Source organism: Buteo buteo, chromosome 3, assembly GCF_964188355.1.
Source record: "Buteo buteo chromosome 3, bButBut1.hap1.1, whole genome shotgun sequence".
NCBI classification, from domain to species: domain Eukaryota; kingdom Metazoa; phylum Chordata; class Aves; order Accipitriformes; family Accipitridae; genus Buteo; species Buteo buteo.
Genome location: NC_134173.1, coordinates 8,804,445 through 8,824,796, shown reverse-complemented (window position 1 = coordinate 8,824,796; position 20,352 = coordinate 8,804,445). Strand labels below are relative to the sequence as shown.

General features: G+C 37.0%; 1 protein-coding gene across 1 annotated transcript in view; it reads right to left on the bottom strand.

Moving 5' to 3' along the window:
* GABBR2 (gamma-aminobutyric acid type B receptor subunit 2) overlaps positions 1-20,352 on the bottom strand; it is a 484,603-nt gene that overhangs the window by 250,559 nt on the left and 213,692 nt on the right. Inside the window, exon 4 of the mRNA XM_075024282.1 lies at positions 5,964-6,065. Coding sequence (XP_074880383.1) covers positions 5,964-6,065 — 102 coding nt within the window. The remainder of the gene's footprint in view (positions 1-5,963; positions 6,066-20,352) is intronic.

Sequence of the window (20,352 nt, the reverse complement as noted above, 5' to 3'; positions counted from 1 at the left end):
TTTTGTAAGGACAGTAAATAGATTTAGGAATTACGCAGAAAAAAACCCCTCTCATCAATTATTTCTATTTTTCACATTTTAAAAATAATTTTGGTCAATCTTGGAACTCCAACTCCGAATTGCTTGACCTCTCTGAACATAAAGATGCAGACTTAATATTTGAAACAAGAGTGGCAAAGTTTGGTTAAAAAATAAATGACACAGCACCTAATTATTAAACTTAAAATTGAATAAATTCCTTTTCACTTTATAACATGATAAGAACCAATTTTAAAAAAACCAGATGTGTGGCCTCATAGTTTATGAGTGCCACAGACTGTAGGCAGGGTATAGAGAATAACCCAATAGTGCATCTGCAGCAACGCTGCCCACTGGCCATGCAAAAACCTTCAAACTGAAGTCATAGTGTCTGTGGTGTGTGGTTCCATGCCTTAAGACATTGCTTCCACCTGATTATCACATAAACCGGAGTACATTTCCCACTGTGACTATTCTTTTACTGTAAAGTACTACAAGAACTGTGTAGTCCATCCTATTCTTTTTTTCTCAGAAATATCCCATCCCATTTCAATAACCTTCCTGTCTGCAGGGATTGTCTTATACTAATATCATTGTGCAATTAGTTTGGCAATAGCACTCAGACCCAAACCTTGCACATTCAGCCACATGAGTATGTGGCTCTACAATTCCTTTAGTCTATAGGCATGCAAGCAAACAGGCACACAAGAAACTCATCTTGAAAATGTTTTTCACACAAGACATAGCAGAGCACCCACTCTAATACTGGCAGTCAATCCTATTTTCAAACATGCTCTGCTCTTGTTCAGGCACCCAAGCAAATGGGTGTATTTGCTGATTTGTCCAGCTGTCAGCAGATCCCAGTTCAGGATTTCAGGGAAGTTACATTTTCTGTCAGGCAGGTATCTTCACTTCCAGCATGGGCTGAGCTTCCAATGCCAGAGCAGGAAATCTGCAGTGTGAGAACCACATCTGAGCCAAGTTCTTGAGAGTCCCTGATGCTCAACTGGAAAGCTTCATGATCCAAGTTCAAAGATCAGCTAAGGCTCTAGAACTTGACAGTCCCTGATGTTTTGTCATCCTTGGGATGTATGATCAAGCCAAGACGCAATATCCAAATGTTCTTTTGCCTAAATTAATGAATTTCCATGTTAACACATAGATTACTGGTTTTGAAGCACTCAGTACAGTAAGGAGGACATCAATATGTCTGTGTTCACTAAAAGATTTGGATGGTATCCAACCACAAACTGACATCAAAAGAAATGTTCTGTTACCACTTATTAAAGAATAAGTCATGAGTCCTCCATTTCAAGTATTATGCCATTGAACACTACAGCAAAAAAAAGTTGAATTCTGTTTTTTTTTCCAAAGACTTAAAACTTATAAAGTTAATCATGTTCTTTTCCATGTCTTTTTATGTGCAATATGCTAAAAAAAAGGTTTCTCTGACAGAAATATGAATCCCCAGTTGTCTGCCACATTTGTCCACGTATTAATCCTTTGAAGGGTGGGGAAAATCACAAACCACGTATGCTCAGTATTGGTCAGAAATGGATCCAAGAAGATAATGCTGAGAGTCAGTAAATAAAGTGACTGGAGGTAGGATCCAGTGAGAGAAAAAAACGGGCACATGGGAAGGAGAGAAACCCAATAAGGAATTTGGGTAATGAGTACTTACACTTTTTAGGCAAAGATAGAGCAAACAGCTGGGGAGGCAGCAGTAGGCTTGAGATCATTATTGAATGAGGAGCTTGGGAGGGAGAATTAGGAATTTCAAGAGTATGGCAAATAGGAAGCTTGACAAATAATTACTGTTAGGACAAATGCAATCTCAGAAAGTACGCCCAGAAGAAAATGGAACAACAATCTAGACAAAGGTACTCAGAGGGAGATGAGAAATCAGAGAAGCAGAACACAGAATTGAGTAAGCAAGGAACTTCAGACTGGGATAAAGATCCAGAATGAGACAGGGATGTTGCTGGGTTAAGTGGAGAGTATGGGATCACAGGGTCAAGCTGACAGTGAATATATGGCTGAATATCTTTTTCTTTGTCCATCTTCATAAAGCTGCATCACGAAGAACATCATATATAGTTCTGGTTGATTAGTCACTTATTCACTTATGGGAAATCACAAAAGATTCCTCCTGTTTATAACCACACAGATTTCAATACAATGCTGTGAGATGCAGTGCCTGGGGTTTGATGGCTTGCAGTTAAAAAGAGTGGCAAATTTAGTAAGCAATCATGTAACCAAAGAATTGTATGTTAGAACACATGTAGAAGGAACCAATTTAGGAAAGTCTATACAACAGCTTTTCCTTTTCCACGTATAACATTCTGTGTGCATTGATGCACTCCTCGGTAAGCCTCTTTCTCTCCAACTCTGCTTTTTGCATCCTCTTCCACATTTCCTCCAAATTTGTTCCTGAAGAATTGCATCCAAGATGGTAAATGAGCCTGGATCCATTTGATGCCATGCTTGGGTCTGCTGGCTCTGTCCTGCGTAAGAGACACTGAAGCTTCAAATTCCCTTGCAGAGATTTTATCTGGATGGGTAATAAAGTCTGCACTGAAGTTTATCAGAGCTGGGTTCATGTCAGCGCTCATAGGTCAGGGTATATGTCCTCATCATAGTCTCATGCAAAGAGACACGTCCAATACTCACTGGGGCATAATTTTTTTTCCCCCTTCAGTCACACTGTTATCTGACTATCAACCAGTATGATCTCCTGGCAAGGATATACTATTATTCCTTTACATCAACCCTCATGGGACCAATGCAAGTTAACACGGTGTAGCTCCCTTGCAGGGATCAAAAAAGTCACCCACTGGATCCCAGAAAGTGTCAAGTACTCTTTCTTTCTCACAGAGTTGTAAATTGCTTGCATGGAGCTAAAGCGTATTTGACAGAAGAGTTTTTAATTCATGGAACTAGGCAGGTGATCTAGGAGATGATTAAAAACATCCCAGGGGGAAGGCAACTCCCAAAACTGCACTTATATAAAAAGACCAATGTTTAGACCATTTGCCAGATGGTGAGCTGTCATATTTACTCTTCTCAGAGATTAGAGTAGCAATATCAGCGTTTAAGCTTTGCCCCTCAGTAAGCAATACATATGTTCCCATATGGACTAAAGTTCAAACAAGAAAATGAAGAACAGTTACATTTCAACTACCCACAGTTGTGGCGGATTCTCCATAAAAACATGTTTTATAAATGCAGACTATAGCAGAGCCTCAAAAATGAATGCTCCCTTCTTTCCTTCATATAGGTGAGGATATTATTCATCCACTAAATATAAAGTGCCTTTGGTACTACAGGCAGCTGAGTAGTATAAACCCTGAAGACAGTGAGGATCAAGACATCTAAGATGCTCCACTAAGGGATGAAGAACAACTTGTCTCCTCCACTGCCATTTCTAACAGCCTCAGATATGAGGCACTCTTTAGCCTTTTCAGAGTTTTTGAGTGATGCACATTATGCTGGAATAGGCAGCTATTTTTTTTTTTTCATCCTGCAGAGCTTCCCTTCTGTGATCAGATTTTAATCTGTCTCATTTCTAATGAATAACACCACAATGTTGTATTACACAGCTTTCCAGAGAAGGATTGCTACAATATCTCATCTGCCAGGAAAAGTCAATGTCTTGGCAGGCTCTTTATGAAATATCTAAATTGAACAGCTCAGATACTCTGTCTTATCCTCTACCATGTATCTGACAGTGAAGATGTTATCAATACATCTACTCAAAGCTGGGTAACTTTGTCAATAGAGGTATCCACATGTTCTGCCTTCTAAATGCCTGGATGTCCACTTGAAGAACTATAGACAAGCCTCTGACCTTAGCTATAGAATCACTGATGGTGAAGGCGAACTGGAAGATACCAGCTCCCACCATTGTAACATGCTGGCAAAACTTGCTGGTATCAGTGTTAGTGTGCATGTCACTCACTTAGATTGAGGCTGCATCCAAACCTGTTTATGGCCCAAAATTTTAATATTTAATTAACTTGACTGTTAGAATGAGAGATGGTGTTTGGTCAGTATCCAAAACACCTATTGTATTTGGGAAATCAGATGGAAACTGTTTCATTGAATTGGAATTCATATATTGCAATTTTTTTGTCCTACGTGCAAGATACAAGAAAGTTGGAAGCAGAAGTGTTATTGCTCATACAATTTGCCTGTGCGTGCTTAGAATTTTTAAACATTTAAGTTGATGTACAAATGCACATCCTCCAACATCCCTTTCTCTGAACACAAAAATGAGTTCTAAAGATGTCCTTAAACATGAATTTACTTTCCAACTGTGATTCAAAGAGGCTGGAGTCAATGCAGTGAAAATTAAGGTGTTGCTAGGACAAATATAAAACATATATTTCTGCAAATCATACCAGATATTTCTATTTTGTATTGCATAATCATTAATTTCATTAATTTAAAATGTTTTTATGAAAATAAAAGGTATTTTATGTCTGTTTGAATCACAAGTACAGTAAGCAGATAGCAGTTTACCCATGCTAGGTTTACATCTTGAAGAAAGGAATGAACATTTTTAGAATTGGATAGCTAAGTTGTACCTAAGGACAAGTAACCTTATATTCCTGTCAAGAATAAGCAATTGTCTAGATAATTGCTTATTTATTGTAGTAATTTGTTTTGAAGAAGGAATAGCTTTAGTGTATTGTTTGCTAGAGTCTTCTGGTCTTCCGTATAAAACAAACAGCGTGTTGTTGACGTACGGGAAGGCTACAATCTCATTGCTTCTTCTAACCTTCAGCCTAAATATACATCTTATATGCTTTTTTCTTGTTATTACATCATTCATTGGTTTAAATAGCTCTGCCTTTAGAATTGTTAGCTTTCTGATGCCAGGGGTTAAAGACCATGTAAAAAATGTGGACTTTACTGATAATATATACTGGAGTCTTTTCAACCCAAGATAGGAAATGCAAACTGGCTTAGACTGGACAGGCACAAATGGCTTCCTATAAACATAATCTTTACCTATTTATAAACATTCAGGCTTGCATCTCTAGACTCTAGGAATAATAAAGCACATATGGTTTACCATGCTTCACACCTTTTCCAGTTAGCTTCAGTAATGGTCTAGTCTGATAGAGGTCGATATCCTTGCTTTAATTTTAGGGCTTTAAAGCCATTCAGTTTATTAGGGGTTTTTCAGCCTATTTTACACATATTTAAGTATTTGCAGGATTGTGGCTTTGATTGTGTATCATACTTATTTGATGCTAGCAATGATTCAATCTTCACCATTTGAAAGTGCTTTCTCTTGCTGTCCAATAACTTTTTTCATGTTCATATGCAGTTTAAGATTCATATCGCTATGTCTAGTTTATTGTTGGTTGCACTGCATGGTAATGCTAAAATATAGTTTTAATTTTATGAGATGCCAGGAGCCTAATAAATCATTATAATAAGAGAAGGATGGTAAATTATTCTGCTATCAAATCTATTTTCCTTTTTTTTCTGTGATTCATATGAAATAATGCAGATGATATAAGCAAAGAATTCAATTTAAAATGTGTAATGAAGTTAATGGAAAGATGCTCAATGCTTTTGCTACATGATAATTTACCTTACACGGGTTTTGGCTCCAAACCTCAAGAGGTTTCACAAATATATCACTAAGACCAGTGCTTTAGGTACAAACATTAAGCCAGCAACAACTTGCTTTACTTAGTGCCCCATCAGGAACTATAAAAATATTTACTATGTGCATAGACATTTATTGACTTAAGCAGGACTAGGCCCTCAAGATGCAATTTGTTGACCTTACTATGCAATGGAATGTAGTAATGTATCTTTCTTATGCAAATTTTGTTTTATTAGCCTTCTTCAAAGGAAAAAAAAAATATAAATCAAATGCCATGACATAAACACCACTTTCTCTTTATTTCTCAAACAGCAGCACATACCTTAAGCTTCTTTACACTTGTGCAAGGATCATTGGAGAAACTCTCTGTATCTGAAATCTCGATGTCTTCACCATACAGGACGCCAGTCAGATCATTCCTCACCTGTCAGAAGTTGAGAAAAGGCAAACTAGTGAACTGAGACTCAGTGAGGAGGAAGCAGATGGACTATATTTATCACTGTAATGACAAGCAATGATCTTGACGATGATATATACACCCACATTTTTTTTCCATTTCACCTAAAATCTGATCAAGGCACTGTTCTTTTACGACCATAATTTACTATCAAGAGGTGTACTACGTAAAGAGCTTTACTACGTGTGACGAAACGTTCACAGTGGGCTCCCACTTTGCTACGTGGGTATGGACAATTCTTGTGTATTTCCAGTGCTGTTAAGACCAAAAGCTTTCTTGTAGCCAAAGTGATGTTTGAGAGTGCATAAAGGGAAAAGACTCATCAAGGAAACTCTTACATATTCTCAGTGCTGAGTACTGATTTGAAATCCCAGTCAGCTGGTCCTAGCATGAATCAGCAGAGCTTAGCTTACATCACTTAGGGATTGGTAAAGCTTAATGAACTCCTCTGTGCCCTCCTCTTATTTTAGAGCATGCATCTTATCATGAGGCAGCAAGTAGTATGGTTTGCTTAAAGGTGACACAGGCAACCATGTACCAACAGATTTTCTCACCTGTTTTTTTTTTTTAATAGTGCCAAGACTCTGTCCTCTTTGAGCTGCCTAATAGCACAAAGAAGCCAGATAACATACAAAGAAATCTGGTTTACAGATTTAGGGTTTTTTTCCATATAACTACTTCAAGGTTTTCTGTCTTAATCACTGCTGGTTTTGCTCCAGCCACATGACTGCAAAAACAGAGTTCCACATTACTATTCCTAGTAGATGAGCAAAAATAATTTTAGCTGGATATAACATGGTTACAGACTGAAATGAAGAGAGTGGCACTCTGACTTTAATTTAATAAAATTATGATCACATTCATTGTACTGATTGACTGGTTTATTTTTTTGTTATAAAAGAAATAGGAGAAGCAAATCACAGTGTAAAACAGATATCTCACGTGCAAACGCAGATAATACAATACATGGAAGAGAAATATATGTGATATTAAACAGGAAAATTTAGAAGTCTATAAATCATATGCAGATACTTTCCAATGACTTTCTGTATGTGTCACTGCAATTACGTATTTTAAATCTCCCTCTTAACTCTCCTTTTCCAAGACCTCCTTTGAGAGAGAAGCACAGTCCATTCAAAACAATCTGAAAGTATTTGATATACAGTGACATGGCCAAGTAAAGAAGAGGAAGTGGTGGTATATGTCCTTCAGGAGCAGGAACTTCTTCATTTGAATTGAAATAACCACAAAGTTTATATAATGAGAAGGCATTTTATCTATGCAAAAGTAAGACCCAGCTATTGCTAAATTTCCTCTGCTGAAAGTTTATGACACTCATGCCTAACTATACAGTAAGAGCAAGGGGATGCAATGAGATATAAAAGGTCACAGGTGAGACTTCTGCATTCTGCTGGCAGCTTTACTTTCAAGACAAACTCATCCCTTCAGTAATCCTTCAGCCTTTCTTTAATATATGTTTGTGAGCATCCTCCCAATCTATACATGTTAGTGTTTCTGTTGGGTGTATTTCATGCCATAATGTTTACCATGCAACTGATATATTTTTTTGGTAGGCTGCTTAACTGTTTTAGATCACAGCACAGTTTTTGGTAAAAAAAGAGGAACATTAAAACTATCTTTGTACTTTTGCAAATTTCTTCAAGACAAAGAAGCATAATCTGGTTTCTGCAATGTAGTAATTGCATTAATTGATGCTCAAACAGCATTCCATCTTTTTGCTGGTCCCTTTAAGTTGGTTTTGCCAAGTTTCTTGGTTGACCAATGAAGTATTTCCTGAAGATTATTACTACACTGGCTGCCTTAATTACTTCTTTCATGGCTTCTGCTTCATCTTATCCCTTTTAGCCTTGCTTTAAAATTACTAAGACATATTTTTACATTATAGCCTTTTGCAATGATTAAAACAAGTGGACATATAGGTGATTTTTTAATTAAAAATTATTTTATTTTACAGAAGCAACAGTCAGAATGGTCAGTCTGCCAAAATTTGAGTTATACCCTTCATACTTTTGTGATGTTATAATCAGTTTTTAAGCACATTCTGTGAAAATGTATTCACTGACAAAAAAAGATCAGTAGTGACTCTGTAGGAATGGTTGATATTTTAGCTCCAGCAATGCCATTAACTGCTCCTTATGATACAGGTTTTTCTCGATACAAAATAAAATTGCTTTTCTGAAACAAACCATGAGTGATAACAAAAGAAAATAGACCTCTCTTGATCATAGCTTAACTAATGTCCAAAATCCTTCTACCTAGTATGAAAGTTCACTAAAACTATCATATGTGACTTAGAAAAAGTAAAATTTTCCTTAGCTAACAGAACTGTACTTTCCAAAGGCATACAACTTGCCATATGCTTCTACCCCGTACTGTTCAACCTTCTTCTGTAAAACAAGAAATTTTTTAGTTGCAGGTTTGCTTTTCTGATATTTTCTTGCTTGTTTTCTAGAGCCATTTCTAGTCATTCTTTTAATCTCAGAGACTAGATTAACATTACTCAGGTGATCTGAGTAGAAAACAGCTGATTCATCAAATACTGTTTAGTCAAATTAGATCATTATTAACATGAGAAAAATGATAATAAATACACATTAAATATTACTAAATAGACTAACACCTATAGATAGGCTTCAGTGGAGGGCACAAGGCTGACACTTGATTATAAAAATTACACTTCAGACTGTCTGCTGACCTGCTGTGATTCCTTCCCTTCAGAACTTGTTCATGAACTCTGCAATTGAGGTATTCAATTGCATATGAATTTTTTTGTGAGCAATGATATGAATTTTTTACAAGCAACACTTACATTCAGTCACTGAGAAATTTCTTTGACACACCCCTGCCCCGTCTGCTAGAAGCCCAATACTCTGCAGCTTTCAGAGCTCTTATTGAACTACTGACTAACCTCCCAAAAGACACACCTTATTAGATTTGGTGCCAGAGAAGTTGGAAACCTTTTCACTTCACTGCCACAATCAGATATTGGATGTTTTTCAGATGCATCTGTTGTGGAGATTTTGCCAAAAGAAAGGTGTTTCTTTCCCATTATCACAACAAGGTATTAGGAGCTTAATAAGAATTTACAAGGTTTACATTGGTTTTTTAGAAGACAATATTTTTTTCCCCCTTTCAATGCTATGACCACTAGTCTGACACATCTCATCCTGTGCCTGGTCTGGGGGTATTTTCACTACATTTTCCAGTCTGTTTCCTATTTCCATACCTTTTTTTCACCATCCTCAGGTTCTTTTCTTTCTTTCTAAATATCGCACAGAATTGAAATTTGTGGTTTTCTTCCTGTGGAAGTTCTTCACTTCTTTCAAATAAATTTAACTACAGAATCTTGTAATTTGGATATGGGTCCAACATCAGAATTTGCAAAGCCTCACCTCCAGTTCTAGAGCTGCCAATTCCTGTAGCAAACGTTGCGATTTTGGATTAAAATTGTGAAACTCAAAATACAAAATGCTGCATGTTTTGTTTTAGCAGATGCTTGCAGTCCTGGAAAGCGTATCACCAGTGGTACAAGCGGTTTTAGAGCACAGCAGTAATTGTTTCATTCCACCAGCTCTAAGTAAAGAAAATTGTAAATTACTGTACTTCTGCTTCTTTATTGTGTAGAACAGGATAATTTCAACTGCAGGAAACTGCTGTAGAAAGTTGTAACAAAACTGCATTAAGCTCTGGTGGGGATCTGCAGTTCCTAAGTAAATCTTGCACTGACTTATAATACAGTAGTATAATGCTATGTGGTTTTAGTCCGTTGTTACAATTTAATGAAGGTTTGCTCTATGTCTGTTTATATAAATTTTAGGCACTTTAAAGACACCAACATTTCATTTTCCCAAAACAGGAATTACCAGACCTGATCATCAATAAACCTAGAAGGTTTCACAAACCACTGCTCAGACACCCTAGTCCTTCACTCACAGCAAAAAAAAAAAAAAAAAAAAAAAAAAAAAAAAAAAAAGAGTGCTTTTACACTGCTCTGCATTCAAAGCTAGATGAAATCAGTATGTCACCATACTGCACATTTAATAGATCTATGTGTGGTCAACTTCAAAACTTACTGAGGTGCAAATATGTTTACCCAGGAGCAAGCTCCAAAAAATGAATGGTTTGCATCATGTGTAAGGGGCACAGTTGCAGGAAGAAACGGATGGCCCTTGTGCTTGAGGCACAAGAGAAGATGGGATGCAAGAGAACTGGCTTTTACCCCTCATTCTGCCAGAGCTGCTCTGTGATACAGCTCATATGACTGAAATAAGCTTTTAAAGTTTGCTACCAAGTCTAGCTGTATCTTTTTTTTCTGTGAAATGGATGGCAGCAACACTTGCCTACCTCATAGCTGTTGTATCAAATTCAGTGATGTTTGAGAGGCAAACAACAAAGTCCCTGACCCTGCACCTGTGAAGGAAGAAATACAGGGGGTTTGAGGAGCCAAGAACTTGCATTGCCAAGGAAGAAATTAATTTCTTTAATCTCTAGCAAATTGAGCGAGTAGATAAAATGACTAAATGGGCTGTAAAAAAAAAAAAGTCTAGACAAGACCAAATTGCAGCACTCTTGTGGTCTGTATCAGGAAGGATGAGTGTAGGTTTAAGGAAGGGAAGCGAATGTTGGGTTGCGCCATGGGCCGGCTGCTCCCTGAGGAAGAGGGATGGGAGTGCAGTAACACAGCCCCTGGACCAGGGACCTCACCAGCCAGCACCCCGGTGAGGGGAGCAGGACAGGCTTGGAGAAAACACCTCCAGGCAAATTCACAGCGGTAAGGCAGGTCCAGGTAAAGCTGGGAAGTCCATCCACGAGTCTGGGACAGGATCGGGTCTGGTGAGAATAACCAGGGTCAGAGCCAGACCCGTGATCGCTGGGCAGCTCTGTACTGACAAGACAGGTCTGAAGAAAAGCTGGGAAATGGTCCAAACCACCAGGATCCGCACCAGGCATGGCTGTGATGGAGAGAGAGAGAGACCAGCACTCCCGCTGCATCGCTGGGGCAGGGACTGGTGGCACTGGGCTGAGTTGAAACAGGGTCCTGTGTCCTGGGAGGGGGGGACGGGGACACCTCAGCGGGGCGGTCAGGGTCAGAAAGGGCTTTTGGTGCTCTTAGAGCCCTGACACTGAATTTTGGTTGTTGGCATGTTTTTTACTTCCTGTCTGATCTCTGTATGATGATTATCTGCGTACGATATAGAAATGATCCCCTACCTCACAAGGATACAAAAGTTGCACACATGTTGATTTTGTTTTAGGTGAACAGATATTGCTCACTTCAATGGGATTATTAGCGCAAGCACCTGCTGACCAGTAATAAATAGCTACCATCCATTTGACCACAATATTTGATTTTTATCAAGCCAATTTTATCCCCTTTTCCCAGGAAAATAGTAAAGAAAGGCGATGTTCCTGATGAAATGTCAATCTAACGACGATAGTTTGGATTCAGTGGTCTCCACTGATCGATGGTGCAAACTAGGTTTCAGATTATACTTTTAAAGGCACAGTTCACTCATTTAATCCTAACTCTGCCAGTTACAAAATAAATGTAATAATTTTTAGATTAATCATACTACTTTGATTTTAACAGATATTTCCGATGACCTTTTGGTTCAGTAAAGCTGCATGTAAGTACTGCAAGCTAAATCCTTGTTGTTCAGGGCAGTCTAATCCTACCAGATGTTGATCATAAGAGACTCCTAATGAATGAGAACTGGTCAGACCAGATGGATTATACAGTCAGATATTTTACTAAGATTTCCTGCTGCTGAGATTTATACTGTGTACTTTAAAATGTTGTACTGTAGGAGTTTCAGTACAGAGATATAAATATATGTGTACAAAACAAATGCATGAATTATAAGAACAAAATATTTCTTCGTTACATGGACAAAATGTAAATTGTGAGTAATTGCAAAGGACAGATTACAATTTCTGGGATTAATAAAGATAAAGACATCTCACCATATACAATGCATTACAAGCAAACATAATTATCCCTATTTTCATTCCAATGAAACAAACACATTACTCACATTTAGAGGCTTAGAAGCACTGAGTGAAACTTACTTTCAAGAAATACTGTATCTAGGGAAGAGGAATTGTGTAATACTAAATACTGATACTTGTCATTGCCCTTAGATATAGAAGAAAACTGAGGTGTACTTTCATTGATACACAGCATTTGGGATTACAAAAATGAAAGAGGAAGTAGAACCTTATTTTGAGCAAAGAGACAACACAAAGCAAAAGATAAAGCATAGATAAACCAAAAAGAAACAGTAAAGTATTATTTTACGTATTAGGAAAGAGTCCCATTTACAGGAAAATTAAAAACCTAAATATATCCTATTGTGTAAAGGAGAAATAAAATCAGAGATGCATTGGATTTTCTTTTTTGTTCAAGAGAAATCAGATTTTTTAAAAAAATCACATATTGTGTGTGGTTTTCTGGGTGAGAGGAAGGGAAGAAGGAATGCTGGTACACTGGTTAATTGGGAAGACTGTCAGTACAGGCTTTCAAGAAAAATACGACTTTTTTCATTGAAGTAGGACTCTAGCACATGGATCTAACCCTGAAACAAATGCAATCAATATAACTCTTGCCTGCAAGAAGTGCCTGCATGTTTCAGACTGAGTGTTTTGGACTAGAGTAATAATAATACTACTACTAATAGAAAAAAATAGGATATTATATTGTTTTATTTTTCATATTAACTACCTCTTCCAGTTAAAAAATGCTAATTTTCCTCCTTTCTGCCTGGAATGTCAACGTGGTAAATATGATTTCACATAAAACCTACATATGCATGACTACCACACAGATCATACCTACTTAAACACAAACCTTATAAAGTCACATATAAAATGCTCTAATTTCCCCCCAAATACTACAAAGTAAAAAAATTTCCTTCTCATGGTTTTTGGTCACAGATACTAAACATCATCATGACCTGTGATGTTAAACCTAACAGTTGTGGGTAAAAAGAATTAATAGGAATTTAGGGTTCTTGTGGCAGGGAGGATGTTTATTAGGGGTTTTTAAGGGGACTTACAAACAGTTCGACTTAGAAGGTGATTTCTCTGCAACAAAAAGATAAAATCAATCAATCTTATCAAGACATGGATCACTTGGTATTAGGTATTCAAAGATGCCAGCATATTACAGTGAAATAAAAATTTAGGTAGGAAAAAGAAACAGCGATCTGCACTATGATAATGTATGAATAGATTAATCTGTTCCACTTAATCTACAAACATGTTAAAGACCTGCAGAATAGGTTCAGCAGGACTTTGAGCAGTCCGAAGAAACAAACTTTCTTTTTAGACTGGACGTTAAGACAAGTAAACACGCAACTCAGTAGTACAGCAGGGAGGGAAAAGGAATGGTGCATTCATTACAGGAAAAAATGCATAATGCATTGCAAAGCCAGAAAGGATCCCAAGGATAGTAGGCAAGGACTGAAAGTTAATGAAATATGCTATAAGAAATAACAGCAGTTCACATGAAGGTTTCAGGGGCACCAACAAACAAAACTGAAGAAGAAAATATACACAAAACATACTTCTGGTTCCTTCAGTGTGAGATACCATCTACAAAACTGAAGGCAATGTGGTTCTGATGGCTTTTAGATAACTAGAACAACCACTCTTCTACAAGTTTATCAGACTTGACTCTTAGAGATAGCAGAACAAAAGCAAAGGGTCTGGAGGTCGTAATATTATACAACAGTAATTTTCATGCCAGGTATTATGAAAGCAAATAGGGGGCATATTGAGAATAGATTATTTAATAATTTCTAAACCAATGCCAGAAGCACAAGTAATTAAGCAAGAATTTAGAAATGCTTGTTTATTAAAGCAAGTGAATGTAATAGGATGACTGAAAGTTGGTGCAAGCATTCGAGTAACTAGGAGTGCTGAAATATTGAACACTTTATCTTGGAGGGAATGTAGAGGCAGACAAGTAAAGGTGCTTTACATTATTATGTGTGGAGTGTAATTAGAACATAGAATGCAAAATATAGAATATATCCAGATCTTCTGACAAATAAAATTTCACAAGTTTTTGAGTATGTGTTTAGACAAAAAAAACCACTTACAGAAATAAAAAATCTTTTAAAACCTACTTAGAATACATAGTAAATCTGCTTTACATTGGTGAATTTGGTCTCGGTTAGGAAATAACAACAGAACAAGATGGAAAGTCTCATGCTATCACAGAAAAAAGAATAAATCACAGCTCAGAAAACTATCATGAATTTCTTTTGAAGCACACACTATTACACCACCCTCAAAACCACTTCTGTAGTATTTTTCATGTAGCAAATAGACTGATTACTGAACCAAAAATTAAGGCCTCGACATCTGATCACATTATTACAGGTGGACAACGTATAGTACTCATTATTAATTCTTACCTACACACACATTTCAAACACATTTATTACTCAGAAAGAGCCCATTTACTAAAACAATTCTGAGTAGAATTCATTGAGAGGGATAATTCAAACAAAGCAACATAAGCGATAATTAAATATTGTTTAAGAAAATGTTATCGGTGCTAAAAGAGCTATGATTTACAATTACAAAAGGAAGGGTCTTTATGTAAAATTCTCGATTAAGCAAAATGAAAGCAACGTTAACATTTACACATTTACACTCTCTCCACCCATGATGGATGAAATATTTTTTATTCTAACTCCAACTAGGAAAGGTGTTACACGGATATTGCCAAAGATAAATGGGCATTTCTAAGGAATGAGTCATCTCATCCATAAATAGATGTCTAAAACAGGTGAGATGAATTGCACCCTGGAAGTGCCTCTCTCTTTTCTCCATTAACTATAAACGAAGCTTAGATGACTCTCAGATAGACAGTTACAGACAGCTGAACTGTAGCTGAATCCCAGGTCTCAAAATCTAACCCTGTCTCAAAATGCTGTTCCAGTACCAGTAGCATCCACTGAAACTTCGATACCCCTAAGATCCCCTACCTTCATAAAATATTCTCAGAACAAGGCCAGGGGAGAGGGCTACTTCCCTGCATCCTTTCACAATCTGACCACCCAGCCGCCAAGGGAGAACATACAGGTTCTTCTTCTACTTCTTGGCTGGTAGAGGAGGTTTGTACAAACCATGGGGTTTGTGAAAAGCTTGGAAGTCTTTATCTATCTGGGACTTCTTCGTTCAGAAAACCTGGGCCAAGTTTGAAGTTTTACTGTGCACTCAGTTGCTGTACTGAAGCTATACTTATTCACTAATGGCTTAATTGCATCAGACTCAGGGGACTACGTCAACATTTACATATCCAGGAGTAAGTCTTGTTATCAACTGAAAACTATGAATACAAGCCTCAGTAGGAAACTAAAAAGAAAGTTTACCTAATGTAAAAATTGGACAACATTTTGATGAAGGGGAGATTATAGAAAACATACCTGTGAGAATACAGACAGTATGAAATTATTACTCTTTCAATAATCCTCCAAAATAGCAATCCACATTCCTCAGACTTCCTAAATGCAGAAAGGTCAGCAATATCAAGCTAAGATTTAATTCTATTCTATGCCTGAACTATAGGAATAGTCGTCTTCATTGCAATACACTGGGGTATTTACTCTTTAGGCTTTTTAGGAGTGGAGAGACAGGGTTGCTTAAAATTTGAGGACAGTTTAATAAAGCATTTCATTAACTTACTTTCCACTTTGCAATGTGCTGCTCCAAACAGTTTTGTTTAGATCAACCTTGTAAAAAAACCCCTGTGGTTTAAACTTCCTAAGTCTGTATTTTTTTTTGCAGGTGAAAAGGGCAAAACCAGACACCACTTCAGGGATATAAGATCATCACATGATAATATTGCACCAAATGATAATGCTAATATAAATAGAAATGAAAATTTTACCATAAGAACCATGATTCAGCCCCATGTTCCTTCCTTCTGGAAAAAGACAGAAGTTACCTTCTATCTCTTCTGACCCAAACAGGTTCTGTTACATCAGAGAGCTAAATTAGATGCTAACTGGAGTGATATTACTGAGCACAGACAAGTGATCAGGAAATTTAAAAAATAAATTTTCCTCTTTTTCTCCATTGTGTATCATTTACACTCGAAGAACTGTTTTCACTTGCACTTGTCTCTTAAATTGTGCCATCTTTTTCTGTTTTCTTAAGACTGGAATTTTGTAGCACATTGTACTGAGGACTGCGACTTTAATCCATTTGGAAACTAAAGTTAGAAGAAACTAAACTGAAGATACATAACACTAAATTAGTAATGCATTTCTTACAGTGTTATGCATTGAAATTTCATAGTAATATTTAATTTTCAAAAATAATTGAAAAACCTTTTGGAGTCTTTAAATTAAAAAGCATAACATAGTGATCAACTTTATTCTGTCTTATATAGTCAGATGCTCACTAATACTATTCCTGTGATCACTGAGATTATTATCTGAGGAAACAACTGATTTACAAACACAAATGCCCACCTTCTGCACATACAAGCACTGCTGATCTGATCATTCTGTCAAAATGCTTCAGCATCAGCTTTCTGTGACAGACACCATCTTTGCTTTATTCATTTTTATAATGCAGAAACCCAAAATATTTTCATGAATATTTCTGAGGCACAATTTTCTTTTGCATCCTCTCTGTTTGTGGGACCCGGCAAATCATCAGCAGCTCAGACCTTCCAACGCAGGAGCGTGAATCTGACTATAATTGTTGGCATCAAGAGTTTGCACTCACTCATCTGTACTGGAGGAACAGAGGAGTTATGAAACGATGAAGAACTGAGATACTGTCAGTGTTACAGGAAAATCTCCCCTTCTTGCTTTCAAGCCTACAATCCAGAAGAAGGTTGAAATCCACAATTTTAGTAGTGGCAGTCTTCACAATGGGAACCACATCCTTCCCTTTTGGGTGTCCTCACACTACTCTGTATTTCCAATAATATACATACTATCTTACAGGCTAGCTGAAAGGTTACATAACCTAGGATATGTGGGGAAAAAGTCTCCCCCAGATGCCCAACCATGGTTTCATCTACAGAAAGGACTTCTATAAGTTCCGTCTGCAAATCCCAACTGGTGCCCAAGTCTGTTAACTCAGCTGTTACTACATTCTGATCTATATATTTTACATTACTTTGTATAATGAGCTATACAATTTCTGATAAGAATACTTACTAAGTTCAATTTTATTGTCATTTGATGCTGCAAGAAGGTTCAAATGGCCAAACACAACTAATATTTTTTATATTTGGGAAATTTATTATTCAGTGCAGTAACCTCTGACAAAGTGTCACTTCAGTGTATAGTGTCATGAATGTTCACAGAGTCTCCTATGGTATTCATTGAAGTAAAACTGTTCCCAATGTCTTTTGAAGACATCCTGTAATGAGAACTCCATGCTACAATTAAAACTTTTATGGGATGCAGTTGGTCCAGCCTTTAACTGTATGAAAAATAAATCCCCTAAGAAGTATTTTCATCAGTTGCAGAACAGACAATTTTGAGGCAGAACACTGCTTTAGGAATGAGTCCTTGATGACTTGACTCTACCAAACAACCATACACATGGTGGAGTACGGTGTCCCACTTGAAACTACTATCCTTTCTTGAAGATGGGTCTTAAATAAAAAGATTCACTTGTTAAGAAATTGGAGCTGCTTACCAGGTCACCTTTAGTATTCTGATAGTTACCAAACAGATTCTACTGGCTAAAGATGAAGCTCCTGTTCAGGGCAGCACAAGAATATGCAGGAAAATAATCAACAATCAACAATTTTTTTTAACAAATAAACAGAAAAGGACAACACCTGTTTGACCACTTTCAACAGCTGCAAACTCTTCTGTTTCTTAAAGCAGTATATTCATATGCAAGATTTTTCTATGCCAGAGCAAGCAGGCCAGGAAAAAAAAATATCCAGAAAACAAGAGCATTAGGGTCTATGCCCCTCATGTAGGCTTAAAGCACACTGCAACAGAAGATGTGCCCTAAGCAAGAGCTGAAGATCCAGATACCACGATGATCTGGCTAAAGTAAAAGTGACCAGTACAATCCATGTCCTTCCCTTTTCTTTTTTGGGCCATCAATGCACCCAACAATACCAATTAAGGTTTTAAATAAATTAGGGGCATACCTTCAACCCAGTTTTTCTTCCATCTCACCTGCAAATTAAAATTTGATTTTAATTTAAACAAAAAGAATTTGTTGATTTGTTTAACAAAGAGTTGTTAATCACCTCTTTGAGGAAGGGACATTAACTTTAAGAACAGTGAAGCCCTGATTTCTGTGGAAGCTATCCCTGTAGAAGGAAGCAGCAGCCATGTAGGAGCTGTATGGCGGCTACGCACCCACCTTTGTCTACTGCTGCTACCAGATAAGGACAGCAGCAGGCAAATTCAGCCTTACTATTAATCTGCCAACTATTAATCATTGTAGGAAACCTCACTTGAGTCTACCTATCAGTGAATGCTTCCTGAATAAATGTCTTGATTTTACTCTTCTGTTTCCAAACCAAAAAGAGGAGAGGCGATTCTAGAAAATGCCAGAAAGGCACATGAAGTGGAAGTGGATCACGTGCAAAATTAATGATATCTAACATTTAGTTAGTATGATAATGCCACCCATTGCCTGAGGAAAAAGGATAAAATGAAAAATAAAGCTGGCCAACTCAAGACTAATAGAAGACATCCAAGCATATGATTTCACCTACTTAAATGTATTTTGGAAAGGTGCCATGCACTTGATACAAAATCAAATTGTGATTTTCTGGGAAGCCCACAGAGTTGTCCCCCTGTCCCTTATATGTAGTGGCAAGTTGAAGTTCAAGGCTGCTTAAAGGAGTGAGAGAGAAAGTTGCTAAAAGTCTGCAACAGAAAAAATAGTTGATGTTTAAATGGCACTCTCTGGCATAAGGTGAACTACAGCGGTTGCTGTCACCTGGGGAGAAGCAAGTTACAGGCTAAAGTATTATTTTTGCTTCTAATCTCTCTCTCCCCTTCGTTCCCCCTTGGAACTGATAATGGCGCAACCATCTATACATTTCTGATCTGCCCAAATTCATCATGAGAGATATGACTGTCCTCTGCTGAAGGCTTTGGAGAGTAACCACTTCTGTTAAAAAAACCAAGTAATTTAAAAATGTGTAGAACCCATAACCACATTCTTTTTGGAAAGCAGGAATTTAGATAAGCAAGTTAGTTAATAGCTCAGTTAACCCATGCTAGTTAAATTAATCTAGTTAATATATGCTATGCTAACTTTAAATTACATTCACATTTTAATCTAAGTAAGGTAAACCAAGACAGAGTAGTGGCTCTATTAGAGAATTTTCATTCTATTTTCTAACAGTACTACATCCTAATAGTAGTAGAAAATCTAGTCCTAGATTTCCTAGGACTACTACATTATTTCAGAGTTCAGGGATTATCCCTTGGTCCTCCAAATTTAAAGAAAATACAGAAGCTATATTAACATTTTTTTGAATATTGAAGACAACCTTGCAGCAACATTTCCCGCAATGGCGTATGACTGTTATTTCACACTTTATTTACTTCAGAATCCTCAGAAGGATGCCATATGGTGGTGATAATTTACTGTACTTGAGTGTCTCAGTTTGATTCACATACTTCCTCCACTGAGATTTCAATTGTCAGCTGAAGCTGTACTCCAGTTACCTGTGAAAAGTCCTTCTAGAAAAGAACTTTTCCCCCGGCTCTTGTACATATCTTTTTGAACCCTTTAATGCCTTTGTTAATTGCTCTTGCTCTTTCTCTTCTCCTTTGGCAGACTTCTATGTTTTGAAATTTCTTCCTTCTAATACCTTTTCCTGAAGCTTCTTAAATCACAGTAATTCTTGGTATATATTAAATCAAGTCCTTCATAAATAAACTCTGCACATTATTTTATGTCATCCTGAATGGGATTCTGAACAGGCATTATGCTGCATCTTGGCATATTGTCACAAGCAGCCTTACTGTGGTTGCACTCATTCTTACAGCAACGTAGTTAAAAATACCATGGTGGCATCTTTTCATTTCATTGGCTTCACATTCTCTTTTCCTGCAGAGGAATCCTCCAGGGTCACATTAATACAAGCTATTTGGTTTAAGAAAGTAAAGACAATTTTCCCCATGACTGGAAAAAGATACAAAAATATAAGTAGTTTATCAGTACTGTCTGAGATGAAGTCCCTAGTTCAGTATGGAAACCAGAAGACAAAATCTTC